Source organism: Purpureocillium lilacinum (assembly GCF_023168085.1).
Source record: "Purpureocillium lilacinum CBS 284.36 DNA, scaffold_5, whole genome shotgun sequence".
NCBI lineage: Eukaryota > Fungi > Ascomycota > Sordariomycetes > Hypocreales > Ophiocordycipitaceae > Purpureocillium > Purpureocillium lilacinum.
The window spans coordinates 1,904,553-1,919,985 of record NW_027072115.1 but is presented as its reverse complement, the minus strand read 5'-3'; the positions used below and the strand labels follow the sequence as shown (position 1 = coordinate 1,919,985).

The following is a 15,433-nucleotide window of genomic DNA, read 5'->3' as shown; positions in this document are numbered from 1 at the left end:
CGTCGCCCTGCCAGCCGGATGCTGGGCCGCGGGCATGCGCGCGAGCGCGTGGACAGAGCACGGGTGCCAGGTATTCCATCCACCTCGCCCCATCGACGAGCCGAGCCTGCGTGCTTGGCGCGTGCTGCCTGAAGTTTCTGTGTCTGCAAGCGAGCCGCGAGGTGCCGCACATCGTTGGGTTCTCGTAGGAGTTGAATTGCCACGAAGCACATGCACATGCAACGAACATCGACGACCTCGTTCGCAGACGATCGTCGCGTTGGCCCTAGGGTTCGATCCGCAGCGCTCGTCGTTGATTTCTCCATTGGAGAATTAGGATCGGCAAACTGTTGGCAGTCAGCTGCCGCTACACAATCACCAGCGCCAGTCGCTGCATGCCCTCGACGTCACTGACTGGAATCGATACCCATAATGCCTTTCTGCCTGCCATATCCCGAGAGACGAGGATTAGCATGCTGCTGAACTTGTGTGGAGCGCCAGAACAAGCTCTGGTAGCGTGGCGCCGCACAGGGCTGATGTAGGGTAACGATCTGCGAACCACAATGCTCCCAAGATGGTTGACGACGACATGGCATCTTCGTTCTACTCGGTCCGGTGAACCATGGCAATAGCGTCTTTCCCGCGGTCTGGTCACCGTTTGGCATGATCTCGATCACGGTGCTTGACCGCATTTCCCATGCTGCCCGTGATCCAGGGGCGACGCGGGGGAACGCAATGGTCTCGCCTCAAAGACAAGCGTGCAACGGGTTCGTACTAAGCATAATAAAGAAGGTGGGTGTCATGTGTGGGAAAAACCATAACGATCTGCTTCAGAGAGCATTTGAAACAATGCCGAAGCACTTCGGGACGTTGGTTGCAAAAGAAACGATGAGTCTCCATTTGATTCATGATTGCACTCGAGCCATGAGCCCAGCCTCGACTGGCGTGGAAGGCACGATGGGCTGGCTCCATGCACCCACCATGCCATGTGTGTCTAACACCCTGGCCATTCGGATGACATAAGCACAACGCAACGGATTCCAATCGCGCACGAAATTTTCCGCCGCCGTCCGCCAGCTTGCTCTTTTCATCACATTCACTCACAGTCTCTGCCGAGCGTCATTCTCGCCACGACAGCCGGGCGAAGTCGACGTGGCGAGGGCCATGACGGGTACTCGAGTACTTGCTTACTTGCTTTGACAAGGCAGCTGTCATGGACCTGTCCGTTCCACGCCGACAACAGCCTCTGCGCACGCGACAAGCGTCGTTCCGCCCTGCCTGGCATGCACCGCATCTTCGATGACCTTCACCAAGTAGCGGTCAAATGATGCGCAGCGCTACCAAGACGTTAGTCGCGAGGTGTCAGACGAGTTGCTCCGGCCTTTTCGTGGCCGTCGGAGCTTGATGCGTGCCGGCTCGAGACAGTGATCCAGAATTTCCTTTGCTCGCCATGACGGAGGCAGCAACGACGGCATATGTGTGTACAGCAATGGGCTTCTCTCCGTACCCGAACTGCTGAAGGATTTATCAGCGTGCCAAGACGAATACTTCCTCATCATTACCAAACACCTCTGCTCTGCTTTCCACAGACCCTGGTGCATGAAGATGGGGATACATACATGCATGCCATTCTGTGCAACCATTCTGTGCATAATAGGATCGACGGCTACTAGTGCCGATGGACAACAAGTCCTGCGTGTTGTTGCTGCCAAAAGGGGGACGAGGCTTGGCAGTAAGGCACGCCATTCCGTCTGAGACAGGCCCGGGAATGCTAGAAATGGCGGCGAAAATGCGCCGTGCTAGATGTGGAAATGGGATGTCTACCAATTCGTATTGAAGGCGTCGTTGCTTTGTATGCCGGCCACACGCAGAGAGCGTCGAGCTACCGAGGCACCAGACGGACAAGACTTGGCCTGTCAATCCGGGGCGTGGTGTCCTCGTACGGATAACCTTGACTGGAAATCCGACGCACCCAGCCAGCCCGCACCGAACCAGTCTGTAAATGAGCCAAGCAGGCTGATGGGCTTACAAGCAACTTGCGCATCTCCAGCCGAGCCTGGGCTGACGACGACATTCTCGTACCACACCAAAAGGGGAGTGTACGTCGGCATCGATTCATGCCCAACGTGCATGCAGCAGCTCGCGGATGACGAACAGGCTAATGCAAGGACAGCTGCCTCAGCTGAGCGCTAGGAAGGCGACGTGCAACGTGCCTCTTCACAATTCGACGACAAGTGTGGCTGGAGCGCAGGGCGAAGTTCGCCTTGTGAGGACAGTCGCGGTTCGCCGATGGTGGTTGGGTCCGCGGTGAGAGTCGGGTGAGGTGAGTTGAAGGCTACTCAGGTGAGATTCGTCGATGCGGTGTGAGATGTGCTCCGCGCTCCACAGTGAGACGGCAGGCGTTGAAAGCGGGAGCAGCTGTTTTGCATGCATGAACAGCAAGGCACATTGTCGTCGTCAGCCAACTCATGGCAACATTGGGCTTTGTCTCGGGCTTCTCTGTACCCGTATGTCCTCGCTGGAAGCAATACTCCGGGGCAGCGAATCCTCCGTGGCGGCCACGGCAATAGCTGAGGTCTCAAACAAGCGAACGCAATTTACAGTTCTTGTGTCATACGGCGAGGGTTCGCCTCCAAGACTGGCGGTCAAACCTTTACAACACGTCAGTTATACAGCACTTGGACTTGATAAACGACGTTGAGGAGCGGCCGGAACAAAGTGGGAACAGGCGCCACCAAGGACCGTAAACGCGGCAAGGAGCCAGCCACATCTTGCCACTCTGTGCGTTGCTTCTGTCTGTAAGCGCGAGCCGCAGGCAAGAAGCCGTTGCGGTCGTGGCCACTGTCGTCGTCGTCGTTGTCGTCGATGAATCAGACCGGGACCAGGGCCAGGAGTCCCAGAACCAAGGCACCTGCCAGGGGGGCTCAGACGGGACAGTGATGAATGATGAGAGGAAAAAAAGAAGTGCTTGGCAAGCCGACGTGAGACAAGGCGGGACCCAGGAGACCGGGGCCGCGGCCCTGTTGCGCGCTGGAGAAGGCAAGGAAGGGACTGGGGGGCATGTGGTCGCACAGCGGCATGCAGACATGTAACTGGGGGGGTGGCTGCGGGTGCTTGGTTCTGTGCGACGCTCCCGAAGAGATGCATGCAGTGCGACACCATGCACGATGTCGCTGGTACGACAGTGAACGGGCAGACGGGAGGGCGGCCATGGCCGGCCGGGGAGGTGACGATGCGTGGCGGCGGGCGGAGACATTGGCCACGGCTCGATTGAGGCGGTCTGAGGGCGGGCCGTCGATCTGGCCAGTCGGCCGTGTTTCAAGGGCATTGGCGCATTGCCAGTCATTCAATCACTCATTGCAACAGGAGGGAACGGGCAAGACGGGGTGGTGCGATGCGATGCGCTGCCCGAGCACGTAGCGCGTGATGCCTCGACGACTGTGGTCCTTGATACTGCGCCTCTGGTACGGAGTACAACGGGCGCGGGCTTTTAAAAGGCCCGGCGTTGTGCCACGTTCCATGGCGGGTGCCATAAGGTAGGTATTGCATCATCGCCCGTGTCCCAGAGACGGCATCAGGCATTGCAAGGTCGCGCCCGGCTCGGGGAGACAGGACCGGGCAGCCGCTGCCATCACACGACAATGGGGTGCACCCACATGGGCTGGGCTGGGCTCATCGCGCTGGCGCAATCTCGGTGCCGTGATGCGAAAGGCAGATATATTAGGTTTCCCGGGTAATAACATTGCGCGGGCAATGCGCATCTGGTAAGGCGACGGCGGCGATATTTGGCGCGGGCTATTGATCTCGGGAAAGCCCACCGTCATCACTGCACGTCCAGCCCCAGCCAGCTCCGGCGCCCCGGCGGGCGGGCACTCGCCGACGGGATGGATGGGGTCCAAAAAAAAAAACCCCGGCGGGCCTCCTCCTCCCCAGTGGTAAATCCGTCCCAGCGCTGGAGCGCGGCGCCACACCGCGCCAGAACCTTTCCAGGGGCGCCGTTTGGGGCGGGCCCATGCCGTTTCCAGCAGCCCCAGCGCCAGGAACGGGGGGCCCGGGGGACGGTGCGCCTCGCTTGGCTCAAGATGGAGGGGCGGCGAGCGGCAGCCGCACTGGATCCCTTCCCCCCCCCGAACGCCACCACAAGCAGCGTCACCTCCCCACTCCAGCTTTTTTTTTCTTCCATTCTCTTCCCAAGGGCTCGGGGCCTGTTGGTACCTACGAAGCGTGTGTGTGCGCCGTCCGTACCGACGACGTCTGGGACTGGAATCCGCGCGGTGCCAGCACCAGAGACACGCAAGACACGGCCGGCAAAGCAACGGGCAAAGAAGGAAAGAATGCAACAAGCGAGAGCACGCACGCACGCCGGTTTCTTAGCGGCGTGTCTGGCCACACACCCCTCGGACGGAACGCGTGAGCGACGTCTGGTGCACTCCGCAGCGTGTGTCTGGGACTCTGCGGGCGGGGCGGCCATGAGGGTGCAGCAGCGCGCAGGCGGCGCATGTGCACGCAGTGTTGGTACCGATGCGGGCGACCTGAAGCCGTTTTGCCTCAGAACCCCCATGGGTTGGTCGAGTTCGTGGGCTGTTGAAACCGCGCCGCGACGACACGGCGGCGGATTACTCCGTTGCACGTCTTCCCCCCCCTCCTCCCTCCCTCCGTCCAGCGGCGTGCCCGCCCGAGGCAGACTTGGCGGGACGAGCGCATCGCCGCGGGCGCGCGCTCAGCAATGGAACCTGAAGGAGGGGGGGGGAGGCCGGCTGTGAAAGTTGTTCGCGGGCCCGGCCCAGCTGAAAGCCAGCGTGATGCAGCATAATGCGGTGCGCGCGGAGGCTGAAGAGCTCGACGACGACCCAGCAAGGTCCCGCATGTTCTAACCTGAACGGACCTGGACATGCATCGCCCCCCCGGCCGCCAGGGTGCGCTCGCCGCCGGCACATGAGGCGAGGGTCGAATGAAGGGTCCAAGCAAGGCCCACCCGGCCACCAAAACCTTGGGCGGCCCGGCCTGCTGCTGCTTGGCCTTGAACGTTTGGCCTTGCCTCGCGCCGTACGCGCCGCGTGGGCTGGTAGGCAGGCCGCTTATTATTCACCACGGCCGGCGTTTGAGGGATGCCAAGCCGCCCGCCTGTTTCCTGAGGTGTTTGTCTGCCTGTCTGCCCTGAGCTCGCCGACCAAATGCGAACCCGTTTCGGCCGGCACCTGTACCTGTACTTTGTGCTCGCAAATGCAGGAGCACCCGCCGGCCAACTCAGGCGTCCAAACCAGGTACTGGAACACCGCCCTGGGCCAACCTGGAACCCCTTGCCCGATGCATCAACGTCCATCAATGGATCCCTCCTGCCTGCCCGCCATGCCTGCCTCGTTCTGCCCGTGCTGCTCCTTCTGCTGCCCACACACCTGCCGTAGGGAGTCGCCCGCTGTCTAGAAGTCCGTCCACTCTGCACTCCAGGGCCGTACCTCAGGCAGCTCGGGGCATGTACCTATCTCCAGGGCTGGCAAGTGGCTGCGGGATGCCGCTGTACTGCTGTCCTGCCCTAACGCCAGGCCGCCCTCCCCCCCAGTCCCTCTTCACCTTACCCGAGCTGGTAGCACCTCGAACATCATTCTTTTTGATCGCTCCCCCAGCCCGTGCCTCCGGACCGTCCTCAGACTCGCCCTCCCCTGCAGTCCAACCCATCAAATCTCCTTGTCTGACTCGTCGCCCTGGCCCCAGGGAGACCAGCGCGCCCCCGGAGCGCTTCTCTCAATCTCCGGCCTTCCGATCGGGAAGCGACGTAATCGACAGCCGGCTTTTGCGCCTCGCCTGAGCTACCCTTGCCGCTGGTCTCGTCTCGTCTCCTCATCTAAAGGGCACCCCGTCCCCTCCCTCCGGCCCATCTCGTGGTTCATCTCGCGTTCCCATGTGGAGGATCAGGATCCAGCCCCCGTTGCCGCCGCGTCCAGCCTCTGTCCCCGTCCCCGTCTCCGTCTCGTCGGCGACCTCACATCAGCAGCAGCAGCAGCAGCAGCAGCAGCAGCAGCAGCAGCCGCCGGCACTGTCGCCCTTGTCATCCTCGTCGTCACCGTTTGCGCGCACCTCGAGCGCCTGACGCGACCAACGGCGGCAATCTCCTACGCCTCAGCCTGCGCCGTTCCCTTTTGCCCGCGCTGCCTTTGGTTGGTTGGTCACCTAAGCGGGTGCTCTGCCGGCCAGAGCACGGCAGTCAGTCGACCGATCTCACCAATGTTGCATTAACCTCTCCCATCCGTCACACGGCTCGGCACGGCACGGACGTCGTCTCGCGAGCAGCACCGACGTCGCTTTCGCTGACGCGCCCTCACATCGGGGCTTGCCCTGCACACCGACCGCCCGCTCGCAACCCTCATTCCGGCAGCAACCAGTCTCACGGTCGTGAGCTCTCTGTCCGCCGCTCACATCACCATGGCTGCGCCAGCCGTCGAACGCTCTCGATCTCAGTCGAGCCCCGACATCTTCGGACTGCCATTGTTCGGCGCCGAGTCTCCTGCAAGCGCCCCAGCGACCTCTCATGGCGAGGGAGCCATTGACTGGAAGAGCTGGGGCGACTTGCCTGCGTTTGAGGTGCCTTCATTCAACACTGATTTCCATCTGGATACCACTGTCTTCACCAATAAGAAGCAGAGCCAATCTGCGCCGGATGCTGAGCCACAACCAACGCCCCAGACTAAGCCAGTGGTGTCACAGCCGGCATCAAGACCAGCGCCCAAGGACCACCCCAAGGAACAGGCCGCCGCGAAGCAACTTCCAAAGCCAGGGGCTTTGGCGCGGTCAAAGACGGGTTCGCTGATTCACCGACCGCGCTCGTGGCTCTCGTCTAGCTCCAAGTCGTCGAGGAAATCCGCAAAAGAGGACCGCCTGAACAATCAGCCCACGGCCAAAGCTGAGCCTGTGCCACCCAACCCGACGCCATCCGAGGCAGCGCCACAACCGCGACCGCAGCCGCGCGGTCTGCCCAATTCTTCAACGTTCGCCAGCTTCTCGAGGTGGTCCTGGGCAGCATCGTCGCGCTCACCGTCGCCCAAGAATGCTCCCGAACCGCCGCCGCCGCCGCCGAAGCCATCGGTGACAGCTGCCGCAACCACCAAGGCGGCCAAGATACCGCCAGAACGCCTTCAGCTCATCACGGACACTGGGCTCAAGCAGGTTGAGACGCCCGAGCTCTTGAAGCCATCGGCGCCGAAACAGCCCGCCCGGGCCAACTCATACTTCGCCAAGATCAAACAAAAGCCACCGGCCTTCATGAGCAAGCCACAAGAGCCCCTGGGTTACAACCACAGCTGCGCGTCTTCGTCAACCACGCTTGGCGGCAACCGTGCATCAAACAGCGACAAGTCGAGTGTTTCACAATCGACTTGCAGCGACGGAAACACCAACACGCCCGTCACTGACGAGTCGTCAAACGACATGACGCCCCATCTGCGAGACCCGCTGTGGTCCTCGTTCAAGACGCTTGAGGTGGAGATCAAGGGCCACGGCGCCAAGAATGCCGCGCAGCGCGTTGGCCAGGTGAAGAATATGCTATTGCCATTTCTGCGAAGTACCATGGATCACCACTCGACCAAGAGCCTGAGCCTGGAGGACGTGGATCGTCGGGCGACCGTCCTGAACAAGTGGTGGATGTCAATACTCGAGATGCTCGATGACAGAGGGCAAAACCCCGTTCCGGGTGTGGATCGCCCAATACTCCTCGAGGCTGCGACCCTTCTCATGATGAGGTCCGAGTGGCGCCTGGCGACATCCAGTTTCATGCCCCTCGCCGAGCGCTCGCCCTCTGAGCGCGTCCGCTCGCGGTCGTGGACAAATGCCTCCGGGTCGACCGAAGACTCCCAACAGTCCGCCATGTTGGCCGAATCCGCGGAGCACAATGTCAGGACAATGTTTGTGACTAACCTTGTGAGGCAGATGAGCTACGTTGTGGACAGGATGTCGATGCGCCACGCCCCGCTGAGCTTGGTCAACTTTTCGGGCAAGGCGTGCGCTTACGCCTTCTTTTTCGCCCCGGGCGTCGCCGACATCTTGGTCCGGCTCTGGGGACTCACGCCGGAACTGATTCGAAGAACGGCGGACGAGCTCGGGCTGCCTCGAAAGGACACCGGCGAGAGCGGGGACATCACAGCGCTGTTCCCACCAAAGTTGGGCACTTTTGGCTGGAGGTCGGCCCGGACAACGTGGGACACTCTCAAGCAGATCCCCAGGATGTCTTTGCTCGTGGCCAGGATTGCCTGGACCGGACCGTGGGTATCGAGATGGAAGGGACGAGATACCGATCTCTTCTTCATCTTTTGCAAGTACTTTCACGTCCTGTCTAATCAGTTCATTCCGCCCGGACTGCCCCTGATGGAGAAGGCGCGGTCGCCGGCTTTCGTCCTGGTGCACTCGCAGCTGCTCTCGATTCTCGATACCACGGTTCACCGCCAAACGGCCATCGAACACGCCTACGGCCCGCCGTTGATTGACCAAGTGAACGGAGCGGACGCGACGGCCCTGGCCATGCCACTACCGCCAACCAATCTGATGAAGGGCATGTCGGAGAACCGGCTGGTGATTCTGCTCCGAGACGTGCTCACCGACGATGCGCCCGAGCTGGGTGACGCGCGCAACACCTTTGCAGAGACCTTTACCGCACTCATGAAGGGCGCGACCTGTCGGACCTCGCAGTTTGACAGTGCGGCCTGCTTCACTCTGTGCGACTTTCTGGAAGAGGCCATCATGATCTTCCACGAGGCCGAGTCCCGTGGCTTGTCCGCACGCTACGTCGACTGGGGCTTTTGGCTTGATGTGTGCAAGCGCATTATGGATTCTCTCAACACGATGTCTGAGGTTCGCATGCTATCGTTCTTGTTCACTGTGTGGGACGCAATAACGAAGGACCCGCGGCGAAAAGCGACGCTCTGCCTTGACTGGCTCCTCACCGAGGACACCTTCAACACCTTCTTCAACAACTGGTGTCCGATGGTCCGCGCCTACTACCACCGTCTCCTGTGCTGGAGAATCTGCCGCGACGACGGCGGCGCGAACGAGACCGATCTGTAAGTTGGAGTTGATGTACCTCCGTGACGACACAGCATGCTGACTGAGGTACAGGAAGATCATGTCTGTCGCGGCAGCCAGGCTCAAAACCGTCTGGTCGCATTACCTCTACCTCAAGCGGACCGCAGAGGAGTCTGGCCGTGTCCCACTGTCTACCGTCCCCATGTGCCCTGCCTTGGGCAAGAAGTTTATGATCATCCGCCAGGAAGCGGGCCCTCCTCAAGCAGGGCTGTTTATGGGGTTCGATACGTTCGCGCGCACCAACAGCAGCGAGACGTCGTCGTGGGCTGGGTTCCCCGACACGGGGCTAGTCGGTAAAGGCGACTCGAAGAAGCGTTGGTCCCTCTTGGGCAAGGTGCTCTCCATGACTGCCGGCAACGGGATTGACCAGACACCGGCGTCTGATTTCTCCGCAAGAAACTCTTTCCTTGAAAATCAGTCGTACGGCGCGAAGGGAGATTCGGGCGAGATTCCGGGTCGGTTGATTGGGTCGACGCCGAGCAGCGCCAAAGTGCAGGGACCGGCAAGCGAGCCAGATGCAGAATCTCCTTCCGAGGTGGACGAGCAAAAGTACGTGTTTAGGTTCATTCTGGGATGGATGCAACACCACAATGTGGGCCGCGACCTCACACGCCCGAGGCTGCCAGCGCCCGCGCAGGCACATGTCAGCGCCAGAGCTCGGAACAGCAGCGTCTCGTCGCCGACGCCGACAGCCCTGGCGGGTATGCGTCGCGTGTCCGACACTCGACCGACTGGATCGACCCAGAGCTCCAGGAGAAGCTCCGTCAACGCGTCTGTCGAAGAGTGGCTTCGGGGCACGCCAACGGCGGTGGCCGCGCCGACAAAGAATGGCTGGAACGGCGCCTCGAGCGCCGGCAGCGAGAGGCGCAGGAGCTTGGCCGGAGAGTGGTCGCCGGCCACGTCGGAGCTGCTGGACTTGCAAGACTCACCGCGCGAGCCCCTGACCAAGGCGGTGAAGCCGGTGGGCATGTACGCCAGGAACGCCATCTACTCGGGACGTGCGCTGGCGGAGTGGTCGCAGGTGGTCAACGAGTGCAACAGCTTTATGGACCGACGCAAGGAAGAGGGCGTCGCCCGGCTAGCGGACTTGGAGGTGCCGCAGCTGGGCGTCGAGGGGTTCCGAAAAGCCGGCTAGAAGCCGGCAAGGCGGTAATGATCGACGCACCCGGAGAGGCAAAAGTAAAGTACACAACGAGATGTTTGGAAAACAGTATGAGATATCCCGCGGCTGGCACGCCGCACTGCGTTTTGCATCTACCATGTTATGCCCGTCCTACGGGATGGGGCTGCTCGAGAATTTGGAACTTGTTACTTTCGAGGCGTTGGAGAGGTGGCAATAATTGGCTGCATCCGAGACGAGACGCTTTTAGGGAGATGAGGAATTGGAGAAACCCGAGGGGACGGATGCATGTCCCCGCCACTCGTTGGCTAGCTACGACAGATGCTGCGTGGAGAGACGAATACAGGGAACAGCACTGCCGTCGCAAGCACGCACATGATGCACTGGTGATGACGATGGCGATACGGGAGAGTGTGTGATTGTTGGCAGTCTGTTTGCCGAGTGACGCCGAGATACTTGAATCATCCAACTTGCGATGCTCATTGACCGAGGGCGGCCTTGAGGCTGGCCCTGTAGGCGGCCTTCCTCTCCTCGAGGGCGGCGACCCTCTCCAGCACGTCGGGGCGGTAGAAGGCGGCGCGGTCCTCGTAGTAGTCCTCGAACTGGGGCTTCCCGTCGGCGAGGGCGACGAAGGCGCGGCGGCTGCGGGTGAAGATGTGCACGTCCGGGTCGACGTCGGCGGCGCGGTCGAGGGTGCCGACGCGGAGGTAGGCGAGGCAGGGCCCGGCGTCGGCGTAGTGGTTCCAGAGGCCCGTGTGGCAGCGCGGGCAGCAGGCGATGGTCTGGCCGATGTGCGACGCGGTGGGCACGGTGACGAGGGAGGGGCGGCCGATGGGCGGGCTGGCACCACAGGTATCGCCAGCCTCCTTTTGCCCCTTCTGGGGTTTATCAGCGGCTTCGTCGTTCTGGTGTTTGCTGATGTGGGCGTTGGCAGTTATCCCGGTCTCGGTGCCGTGGCAGGGCGTCGCGAGGGTGAGGCGCGCAAAGTCGGGGAGCAGGCCGGCGGCGGCGGACCGGGCCTGGGGGGGCTCGGGGTCCTCCTCCTCCGCCGCCGCCTTGTTGTTGCCGCCGCGGCCGCGCGGGGCGGAGACGGGGTCGGAAACGAGGACGAGGGCGTCGGTCTCGACAATGGCGTTGATGGCAAAGGCGCTGCCGAGCTGGCGCTGGCAGTCGGTGCAGTGGCAGCAGTGCACGAGGATGGGCGGGAGGCGCAGCTCGTAGCGGACGTGGCCGCACGCGCAGCCGCCGTGCATGGGGAAGAGGACGTCCTTTTTGTCGGCGTAGGAGGACGATGACGATGAAGGTTGCGAGGACGCGGTCGGCTGCGAAGACGGCGACATGGTTGGTGTTGGACAGAGAGAGACTCAGTTCAGGGGTGAGAGTGACGAAGGGGGATGGAGACGGAGTTTGTTCGAAGAGAGAGAGGAAAAGGAGAGTAACGAGGAGTGATGATAACAATTCACGGTGGGACTTTATGCGTTCACGAAACGGTATGCTAAAGCGGAGGAGCACGGTGACAGGATGATGTTGACGAGAAGGGCGTGCGGCGTGAATGGCGGCTGCGCGCTGAGAGAAGCCCGTCCCATGAGAGGAGGCTTTTTGCGCCGCCTGCCCGCCCACCTGCACGCTGCGAGGGAATGATCAACGGCGAAGACAAGTTAGGGAAAAGCGGGGGTCGGTGGGATGCTGGCCACTGAGCGGCGGCGACATGGCCGAATTGGGAAATATGGCCAATACTGCGCGGGACAGCTCAGAGTGCTATTTGCAGCTTCAACGTAATTTGACGCTGGAATGCATTCGGAGCTGAAACTGTGTATAAACTTACATGAGCGAGAACAGAATAAATGCGTTGCCTGGATTAATCTATTGATTGCTTTTGGTATAGAGTTATGTTCGGCGTTGTGGTGACCAAGCTGCTTGGTTCAATTGAAGGAATTGCTTGGGGTGCCGTCCCACCATGTCCACGTATCGCATAGTTACCATCCAGCGGCGAATAGAGTTTCTAGCCCTTACGAACAAGTAATCACCATCACCTATTCTGGAACATGCGGACGGCCTTGGTGAACTGCCTCGCTCTTAACAAGGCCTAGATTGGGGTGATCTCTTCGTTCGGGTACTCTCGGTCAAGGGGCATGCTGCTTTTATTCTGTAAAGAGCTGTGAAAGACTGACTGCCCGCCCTGCAATGTTGGTCGTGCCGTGCGAGATGGCATCATCGCGCGTGTGTGTTCCGGGGAGGGGAGGGGAGGCTGTGGTCGGCAGGCAGGGTTGTCAGTCCCCCAGTGGCTGAGCGGGCAGGTTGATGGAACTAGAAGTCATGTTGCCCTCTCGAATCGATTGTGTCTCGCGAAGTTGTTTGAGCCGCCTCGTCGCATGGCTTTTTGGAGACGACGAGGCGAGGTGCGTGTTGTCAGGCGTTAACAAGCCCGGCGTTGAAAGGCGTTGCACCAGACACGCGTCCTCGGCGGTGTCATGACCGTTGGAGGCCTATCGATGCTTCACGCATTGCGCAATGTGGTAATTCCCCTGCGATTGTTTATTTCTCGGCCGCGTCAGTCAGGCTGCGCACGCGTGGATTTTAACGTCGAGGGAAGGGGTACCCCGACTCCAAGTGGTTCAAGCATAATTAGGGCGTACGAGTACTCGGCCCAAGGTGCTGACGGGGCGCTACGCCGATTGTGGCGTCGACGGGCCGGCTGACGTCGCCCGCCCGCTCCGCTTCTTCCTTCCTCCAGCTCCAACTGCCCAGCTCCCCAGCTCGAATGCCTTGCCCTTTTCAACCCGGCCCCTCCCCCGCCTCCGCCCAGCTCATCCCATCTCGCTCGCAACTCACCCGCCCGCCACGAGCGACCATTTCTCCAGCGGCCCGGTTCACCACGTCTCGTCGACCACACCTCGGCCATTGACGAGCGAGCCGACTATCGCCCGGCCGACCCCCCGGCCCGACCCTGGCGCCTTTCTAGAGCCAGCTGCAGCGGCGGCGCTGCGCGTCCCCCCAAGGAGCCCGACGACCAGCCTGACACACGCCCAGGCGCGAGAGCTCGCACACCAGCATGCCCAACACTGGCAAGCCCAGCCAGGACTGCCACCTCTGTCGCAAGCGACGGGTCAAGGTGTGCCCACTGCCCATACCCGCCCGCTGCTGCACCCGCCCCGCGGCAGCGACAGGACTCCAAGCAGCTAACATGCCCGCCCGCAGTGCGACCTCGCCCGCCCCGGCTGCCAGCGCTGCGTCAAGTACGGCGTCGAGTGCCCCGGCTACCGTGACCAGGCCGAGCTCGTCTTCCGCAATGCCGACCCCTCCACCGTGAGGAAGCGCAAGAAGCGCGCCGCCGAGCACGACGATGCCCAGTCGAGCCGCTCCGCCTCACCCGGCTCCGTCTCCGCCACGGGCTCCGGCGCCGGCTCCCGCCCCGAGTCCGGGTCTTCGACGCCCTCCTTCTCCGCCTCGGCCGATGACCTCGACACCCCCTTCATCTTCTCCGCCGAATGCAAGGACCTCGTCCCGACCTCCAAGTCCGCGCCCTGGCCGTCCTATCAGGTCGCCGTGCCCAAGTCCATGGCCGAGCACTGGACTTCGCATTCGGTGCCCATCCTGCTCAACGTCTACTCGACCCTCGACTTCCTCAACAACACGTACCAGCAGAACCCCCGCGACGGGCCCCTGGTCTGGGCCGCGCACCTCTTCTCCCGCACCTACGTCACCAACATTCGCTATCCGACTGCCATATACCGAAGCTCCGAGCTGGAGACGCAGCGCGAGCTCGGCACATATCTGGGAAAGACATTGAGCTCCGTCGCGGCCGCCCTCAAGGACCCCAAAGGCGCCTTTCGCGACGATGTCCTCGCCACCGTCTGGATCTTGTCCAACTACGAGGTAGGCTCTGCCTTTTTGCCAACGCTGGTCGTGCCCCTGCTGACGCTTTATGGCAGCTACTCGTGGGGTCGTTGAGCCGCATGGAACCGCTGAGCCCGTGGCATCTGCACGCCCGAGGCCTATACAGCATCCTCAAAACCAGGGGCACGGCACCGCTGTACACCAGCGACGGGCGCACCGCGTTCTGGCCGAGCTACAACATGGTGGTAAGTCGATGTGATGGGAAGGGTCTGTAATTCTCAGCGCTGACCCGCCATAGCAAGTCCAAGCGCTCGTCAGCAACACCGAGTGCCCACCCGAGTCGGACGAGTGGCTGGGTATCGTCCGAGATAACCTGTATGAGGGGGAGGCGTACACGTTATGCGTGTCCGTCTTCGTCGTCAAGTGCGCGCACGTCCAGGCGCGCATCTTCACCATTCTCAGCACGCGAGACTTTGGCGCCGCCGAGGCCGAGTATCGGGAGCTCGTGGACGAGATGGACCTCGCCGATGCCGAGTTCGTGCAGTCGGCAGCCGGGCTGCACGACACGGCGCACGACCTGGACGCATACATGCGCAACCTGTACCACTCGGCCGTGGTCAAGGGCTACCACTACATACAGCTCATGGCCAACTTCTTGACGCACTACGCGCCGAGCACGCTGACGCTGGAGGAGCTGCGGGCGCGGCGGGACGCGTGCCTGGAGAAGACGCAGCTGGCGGCGCAGGAGATCCTCGACAGCGTGCCGTGGATCCTGGGCCCGCTGGCGTCGGGCAAGGACAAGTCGCCCAAGGTGCTGTTCGACGCCCTCAAGATGGTGTGGCCGCTGACGAGCGTCTACGTGGTGTCGACGACGTTGCCGGAGCAGCGGGTGCAGGCCGAGGTGGCGCTCGTCTTCATCGGCAAGGAGGTGGGCGTGCGGCAGGCGCTCAAGACGTATCCGGCAGGACTCGCGCTGCCACCGGAGTCGCAGCGGCCGCTGGAGACGGCGGCGTACGACGGGGCGTCGTGGGCGGCAGCGGGTTGAGCGATACGCAGCGGACTCGGTTTGCGGAGTGCGAGAGTGTTGACACGCAGCGCACTCCCTACGTCCAAGTACCGTTGTCGACATCGCAGCCGAGCGAGGGTGACGTCAAAGCACGGCACGACAAAGCGCGCGGATCGTCGCTCAGCTGATGGGACGGCAGTTGGCAAACGGATACGAACAGGGAGAGAGATCGTCCGTGCTTGATGCAGTTGGCGACGGCGCATCCGCAGGCTCGGCTTTGATGAGGCCACGACGGCCTCTAAACACGAGGGTGCCAGAACAATGGCGAAACTCGCGTCCTGTATCGGCTTGGTCGCTTGAACCAAGACCATGTGTCGTCGGCCTAAAACGCGGGTCGAAAGTTGTCGCCGGTTTCGACCATG

General features: G+C 61.8%; 3 protein-coding genes across 3 annotated transcripts; 2 read left to right on the top strand and 1 right to left on the bottom strand.

Moving 5' to 3' along the window:
• Positions 1 to 6,399: 6,399 nt before the first annotated feature.
• PLICBS_007161 (uncharacterized protein) lies at positions 6,400 to 10,183 on the top strand (the record flags this gene model as incomplete). Its single annotated transcript, XM_018320574.2, has 2 exons — positions 6,400 to 9,026; positions 9,082 to 10,183. The coding sequence occupies 2 exons, from the start codon at positions 6,400 to 6,402 to the stop codon at positions 10,181 to 10,183; spliced, it is 3,729 nt and encodes a 1,242-aa protein (XP_018180471.2).
• A 464-nt stretch (positions 10,184 to 10,647) lies between these two features.
• Positions 10,648 to 11,508, bottom strand: PLICBS_007160 (uncharacterized protein; the record flags this gene model as incomplete). The annotated part of the gene is made up of 1 exon (XM_018320573.2): positions 10,648 to 11,508. One exon carries the CDS (start codon positions 11,506 to 11,508, stop codon positions 10,648 to 10,650), a length of 861 nt encoding a protein of 286 aa, XP_018180470.2.
• A 1,712-nt stretch (positions 11,509 to 13,220) lies between these two features.
• On the top strand, positions 13,221 to 15,050 carry PLICBS_007159 (uncharacterized protein; the record flags this gene model as incomplete). Its single annotated transcript, XM_018320572.2, has 4 exons — positions 13,221 to 13,280; positions 13,367 to 14,044; positions 14,101 to 14,250; positions 14,304 to 15,050. The coding sequence occupies 4 exons, from the start codon at positions 13,221 to 13,223 to the stop codon at positions 15,048 to 15,050; spliced, it is 1,635 nt and encodes a 544-aa protein (XP_018180469.2).
• Positions 15,051 to 15,433: the final 383 nt, after the last annotated feature.